Source organism: Pteropus alecto, unplaced genomic scaffold (assembly GCF_000325575.1).
Source record: "Pteropus alecto unplaced genomic scaffold, ASM32557v1 scaffold79, whole genome shotgun sequence".
Classification (NCBI taxonomy): Eukaryota; Metazoa; Chordata; class Mammalia; order Chiroptera; family Pteropodidae; genus Pteropus; species Pteropus alecto.
This window is the reverse complement of record NW_006494612.1, coordinates 19513908-19520920: the sequence shown is the minus strand read 5'-3', so window position 1 is coordinate 19520920 and position 7013 is coordinate 19513908. Positions and strand designations below refer to the sequence as shown.

Here is a 7013-nt window from a genome sequence, read left to right as displayed (position 1 = left end):
ATTTTCAAATTCTGAATAATTTTTCTAACACCTGCACTCTTAATATTTTTGATGCTGGAGTGTCCACAGTCCTTTATCTACGCTCACTCCCTTAGTGATCTCATCCAATCTTGTGGCTATAAATAATATCAACATTCTGATGACTCCCATATTTATATTTATAGTTCAGAACTCTTTCCTGAATTTCAGACTGCCTATGGTACAGTACACTTAGATATCTAATGACCAGTTTAAATTCAGCATGCCTACAACTAAGCAACTCCTGGTTTTCCTTTCCATAAAAGGCTAATCCACCTCCATCCTTTGTTCTGGAATATTGGCTACTCTATCTTTTTAGATGATCAGAAGTTATCAGTACCTTATTTTTTCACATTCTATAGGCAATACTTTAAGAAACACTAATCTACCTTCAAAATATGTCAGCATCAAATTATTTCTTACTACCTCCACTGTCACCACCTCTTAGGTCATTAAGTATGTACCTGCAAAAAGGCTGAGCTCCAGGGAGTCAGTTTTTCCCAATAAAGCGGGACTTTGGTCTGTCTAAGGTAAATGAGTAGTTCTCTAAACATGAATATACAAATCAGCTTTCCAGAAAATCCATTCTACTGAAAAGTTCAGTCAGTGGTGTTATTGAGTTTCTTTGATTTATAATTGCTATGTAGCTATTCCTAATATCCCCAAGCACATATTTAAGTATGTTGTGAAAATTATCTTACTTTTTTATCTCATTTTTTTCATTCATTTACATTTCTTTCAATTCTGGAAGCTAGAAGTCTGAGTTCGAGATGTCAGCAGTGTTGTTTGTTTCTAGAGGCCTCTCTCCTTGTCTTGTAGATGGCCGTCTTCTCTGTGAGTCTTCACAGGGTCTTTTCTCTATGCCTGTGTTCTAATCTCTTTTTATAAGGACATCAATAGTGTTGGATTACATCCCACCCATACGACTTCATTTTACCTTAATTACCTCTTTACTGTTCCTATCTCCAAATACAGTCACATTCTGAGGTGCCAGGGTAGGGATGGGGGGGTCAACGCATGCATTTTGGAGGAACGTAATTCATGCTATAATACCGTCACTTTACTAATTGGCACGAATATCATGTTCACTTAGGTAATGGGCACAAATTCCAAAGAGTGAGTCTGAGCCACCACGCTGTGTGTCAAGATTTTAAAATAATGGAATTCAAGGCCCAGGTTGTGGCGTCCCTCCCCTTCAGATGCCCCTGGGGTCTCAGGTATCTACTAATCTCAGTCAAGCAAATGAAGATAGTACATATGTCTGTATCTCTTGATTCAAGAGATTAAAAGACATTGAAAAACAGAGATAAAAGTTGCATTTGCAATAAGCCACGTCCTTAGCAAGTGGTAGTGGAAAAGAAGATATACTCTGTGCTTACAAAAATTACTGTGTTTTGTTTTCATGTTAATCACAGAAATTAATTTTCTATACAAAATAATTCAGGAAATATTCCACATAAAATCAAAAGCTTTTCAATTTGTCAAAGTCTTTTCCTCTGTTGTTAAGCAGAAAATCTAGAAGTGTAGTTGGGGACAATAGGTTTAAGAAAAAAAAGAAGAAGATAGATATGATTTTTAAAATCATTAATTGAAGCTTTAAGTGTGTGGCAACGTTCTGGTGATTCGGAGCTGAAATCTGCTCTATTCCTTATTTTCCTTTGTCAGCGGTGTTCACCATGGTAACTTCAATAAAACTCCCCTCATAAATGTTTTTCTTCTAAAGTGCAAAGCATCTTCTTTTAAAGAAGAAGGCTGTCAACCTAGTAGGAGTGGGTGTTTGGAAAATAAATGAAATGTATTCTGCATTCTTTATGATTGCTGTAGGTGGCAGGAGATGAAATCATTGAGGGGATAAGGATGGGTGAAAGAAACATTTTATCTTGTTTTAGGATAAGAATCTATTTTTTTGAGGTAGAAAATTAACTTAAAATATGCTAGAAAAACTTTTATCTTTCATAAAATTTCCTTATTTCTCATCTTAGAATTTGAACAAGCTTTATTCATACAAATTCATGAGCCACTCAGAGTATGGGTTTGTATGGGACAAATTTAGCCAATACCTGATACAGTGAATTCTGTTTGGGTCCAGACGGACTTTCTTAAGACTACTTGGAAATGTAACTAATGTGAGACTTCGAGCAAACCATCAAATTTCCCTGTATTCCTTCCAGTTATTCCCCATAAAGTATGGAGGAAATAGAAACCCAGGAGTTCTTAGCCTTCATCACACATTAGAAAATGCCAATGACAGAGCCCTACCCAGAGATTATATTTTAAGGTCTAGAGTGATAACCAGATTTAAGATTTTATTCTAGTTTCTTTATTTTAAGTAACTAAGACAATTTTAATGTCTAGCTAGTGTTGAGAAGTTGAGAACCACTGTATTTATTGATCTCAAAGGCTCTTTTAACTCTACCAATTTAAGGCACTTACCTATAAACTAACTTCAGCAGGGTCTGACTCTGATAGGAGTGCCAGTTAAGTACCCTTGCTTTCGAATTTGTTATGTATCGTTTTGTTCAGAATTCAGGAAATAAAGGCATTAGCTTTTAATTTAGCATCTTTATTACTGTTTATCCACTCATTATCCAGAATAAGCCCCAAAGTCATGCCATTGTTCATTGCAGAAGTAATGTTTTTACTTTCGAAACACATTGCTTTTCAAAGAGTTTTATTGCTTAATTTATGGCCAAAAGGCATTGACTAAATTCAATATTATATGTGTGTGTGTGTGTGCGCGCGCATGTGTTGTGTGCGTGAAATGGTCAAGATAAAGTTAACAGCAGGATTCTCAAATGACTACAACTCATTATTGGTATAGTGAATAATTTTTCTCATTAGAATGAGGTTCTCATCCCTGTTGGCATTTAGAATTGCCTAGGAAGCTTTTTAAAAATCATCATGCCCAGTCTATGTCTTAGACCAAATCAGAATCGCCGGACTAGGCACCAGTTTTTTTAAAACTTCCCAGGTAATTTCCAAATGGAGCCATGGTTGAGAATTGCTTGCTTTAGAATGACATTGTATAGAAAAATTGTATCAAACTGGCCAATGAAAAAATGGTAACAGTGTGTTAGCCATCTCCTTGATTAGAAACAGCATCTTCCTTCCTCCTGTGGATAACATTGTCAGAGAGGATTATTTTTCTTTTGTAAAATTACCGTTGTGAAGGAATTCTGTTCTTTTAAATGTTCTGCTTTAGTGGACGACAACTATTTCTACTGAAGATAGCAAATGAAATGTTTCCTTCTTAAGGCAATGAATAGAATCAAGGCCAGTCTTCTCATAGACTACTTCGAAGACAATTGAAATAGTGGGTAAAATGAGCACAAAACAGAGAAATTTTTTAGGAAATGAATTTTTTAGGTCAAATTACAACTCAAAAAGTCTCAATGATGTACACTTTTTAAGTTTCTGGTTTACTCTTTTCTGGAAAGTAAAAAGTTCACTTCAGCATTATTTCTCTCCACCCAAGTATAGATTGTTATATTCGCTGAAAACTTAGAGCCTGAAACCTCAATACTGCAGTATCAAATATTTGCTTAATTGTCATTCTGGAGCTTGGTTCTGGTATCTACCCAAAGCCTATAAATCATTATCAAACAAGAAAATCAAGTAATTAAGCTCTCTGGTCTGAATCTGATCTATATTCTCTACCTTCAGCATAAAAAGGTATTCACTCTTATGGCTAGTTCAACTCTCTTTTAATGAACCTGGATCAGAGAAACGATTTGTTAATGCTTTCACAAACATAGGGAGCATGGAAGCGGATTTCCTCCCAATCAAACATGCCAAGTCCACTGTTGTTTTCAGTGGCCTGAAAAGTAAGCCAAAGCTGACATACATGGAAAAGGATGATAAAAGTATTATAGGAGTTAGTGAAAAAAAAAAAAAAAAAGTTGCCTTCACAAATTACATCTGGGCTCTTCTTGAGATGACTCTAGGGCATGTTGCAAATTCAACAATTCATGGTCAGTTGCCTTTTACCCTTAAAATCACACAAAACAAGCAGTTGTTTAGAATGAAATAGTCAGTTTAATATTCATGGACTTGAGAAAGAACTTGAATTAAATTCAGTCTGAGATCTGAATTAGCACCATCTGAATACAGAAAGAATTCAATATATATGCACAAGCTAGTTTTAATAACATACACAGGTAAAATATATTTGTTTTACTTGATATACTTGTTTCGAAGAACCCTTCTTGAGGTTAAACTCATTTTGGTTATTTGGCTGGGCATGATACAGGTTGAACTCCCCTTAGTTCCAGGGCTTTGGCAAAATGAACTTCCAGTGGTTTGCCCGTGCCTTTGGTGAGCCTCAGAGACCGAATGCAACCTCTGAACGGAATGTTGGTTGTCAGGCCAAACTGGTTGAGGCCATCTGTAAAGCGTAGCAAAGAGGGCTCAGTTTTGAAATGCAGCTGCTATGTGTAAGAGCATGTTTCAAAGTCAGCTACTGGTTTGAGATTATACCGAAAGGCTATTTTATGCAAAGTCAGTGATTTGGTTCTTAGCTTTACTGACAGTTAGACTTATAGAGAAATAATCAACTTTTTTATAATGTATTATGAAACTTAGAAACATACATTTTAAGACATCAAACAATCTGGTTGGAATGAACATTTTCAATTGTGACTTAAAATTATTACATTTAATTTAATGAAACAAAGCAATTGATCAAATACTTTACTGAATTAAGACATGGGCTTTCGGGGGTGACTTTATTCCTTTATTACATCATAAAGATAAATCCCAAAGGGGTAAGTTGTTTGAAAACTCATGCAAAATCTTTCTCTTATCAGAGGAGAGACTCGCTTCTCCAGGTAGGCCTACTAGGTGCTACCTAGAATCTCATTTCACAGACCGTGAGTGGAGAAATACATTATCTCCTTTATAATATCTTGGAGTTTATCCTGATTGAAGCAGAAGTAGGTCTTGTTAAAACCCACTCATTAAAACAGAAGCAGCTTTGGAAAGAACTCTGCATTGTTCTCTATTTCTCCTGTGTCTTTTCCTCAGTGCACCACTACCGAATAGACATTCTGCTTGGGTTCTTAAGCAGAGGAGCTTTACAATAGATGAGGACAAAAGTTTTTCTTGCCAAAATGCTGAAAGACCATTCCAGGAGTCTGTGTTATTATAGTACTTATTAAGAGGCACTTGGCTTATTTCTCATCAAGTTGGGCGCTCTTGTTTATAGGTACTTTAGGTAACTCTGCGGTTTGCATGCTATTTTTAATGGGCTAGAGAGAGATTTTTGAATGCAGATTTATTGCTTGAGTTTCTTTGTAATATAAATATAAATTCTAAAATAACCTGAGGGGGAAATTAGCTACATTTAACCCAATGATTTCCAGAACTTGAGGAAATAAGTTCCATAATATTTTATGATTCCTCTGGTATATTAATTTTTAAAAAATCAGAAAGAATACCAACTCTAGCGCCGATTGCTGTTAAATGCCTCATATCTTTTATAAGCCAAATTCATTTCCTCTATCCTCCATCGCCCCACAAATGAAACTTTGGGGGGCTATCATGAAAAGTTCAGTCTCATGTGGCTTATATAAGTAATATGCTCATTTTATACACTGGAAATTTCAGGTAAGGTGTTATTTATGAGAACAGATTTGAAAGCTGAAAAGCAAGTATACTTAAGCATACGTTCTTGCATATATGTATAGAAATATAAATGTTTTAAAAATCTTGAACCTAACAGAGAGAAGAAATTATTGCTGGGGTAGACAATGCTCACCTGGGAAACCTCCAACAAATACAGGGTCATTTGTGTCAGCTGATGTTGATGCTGGGTTTGGGCTCTGGGCTTCCACCTGGTTCTCATCCACTGTCAGCTCAATGCGGTGTTTGATCTTATTGGCCGTGACTTTATGCCACCGTCCATCGCACAGATGCCCTGGAATCCTGGCATTGTAGACAGCAGTGAATCGGCCGGCACCATTGTCCACATGAAACATAATCTAAAAAGTAGGAAATTGAACAGTCACAGATGGTTTCATTGGAAGAGTATCATGATGGTTCACATGGTAAAAATTGTCAAGTTTGTAGGAAAGATATCAGCTGGTCTAGTTTGGAATGGACATAACTGGGGCACATTAAAAAAATCTAAAAAAAATCTTGACGGAAATTAAAACTAATTTAATGACCAGAAGTCACAAATTATGTTTCTTCTTTTTGGGCATTGTTGGGAATAATAGGCAAGATGTGTGAGTTTAGCAATAATTCTTTTAGGAAAAGTGAAATATGAGACCAGCCGAAAAAAAAAGGATCTAGTGTAAACAGGGAAAAATCCACCACAGATCTTTTCAGAGTATGAGAGTTCTTAGTGAACCTAATAAAATTTTCTTAAAAGATGTTATTTGGAGTGATCCATTAATTTGGCTTACAAATTCATTTTAAAACATTGTTGTTTTTTTTTTAAATTTAAGTTTTTGATGTTTTAATTGTATGTATTTTTTTTTTTCCTTTATGGATTCCATTTTATATACAGGATTGAGAGTTATATAAATTGCTTTTTTGGGGGCAGGCTTCATGTCACAGGTGTCAAAGACTCTGAACCAGAAGGCCAGTTAAATTCTTAACAATGAAGAACTTAGGTTGGAAGTTCTTGTCTAAATAAGAAAAATCTGTTTTCAGTAACATGGAACAGTCCTTGAAATTTGAGATGACAGAATTCTTTTGAAGCTGATGAAGAAAAGAAACATATTGAAACATTAAAAACAGTCAATCTGGCAACACATTTGACAAGGTAAAAGAAAAGAAATAGGGGTTTTAAAAAGAAGACTAAGAGTACAAATAAATAGGTGAAAAGTTTGTAAACTATACGCTGATGTACATATTAGTTAAGATTTTCCTATGTCGGGAAGAGTTTGAAATAACAGGATTTTGCATATAAAATTAGTTTGGTGAGAAATCCACATACATTGTAAAGGAATTTGACACACTGACAAGTTGATAGTAGCTGTGGTTATAAACAG

The 7013-nt window shown here is 35.3% G+C and overlaps 1 protein-coding gene across 2 annotated transcripts in view; it reads right to left on the bottom strand.

Annotated features, from left to right (window-relative positions):
- Positions 1-4033: 4033 nt before the first annotated feature.
- Positions 4034-7013, bottom strand: part of LAMA2 (laminin subunit alpha 2) — a 493622-nt gene continuing 490642 nt past the window's right edge. For both annotated transcript variants that reach the window (XM_006926157.1, XM_006926158.1), the window contains 2 exons: positions 5774-5996; positions 4034-4402 (listed from right to left, as the gene is read on the bottom strand). In XM_006926157.1, the coding sequence (XP_006926219.1) occupies positions 4245-4402; positions 5774-5996 (381 nt within the window). In that variant the 3' untranslated portion in view covers positions 4034-4244. The remainder of the gene's footprint in view (positions 4403-5773; positions 5997-7013) is intronic.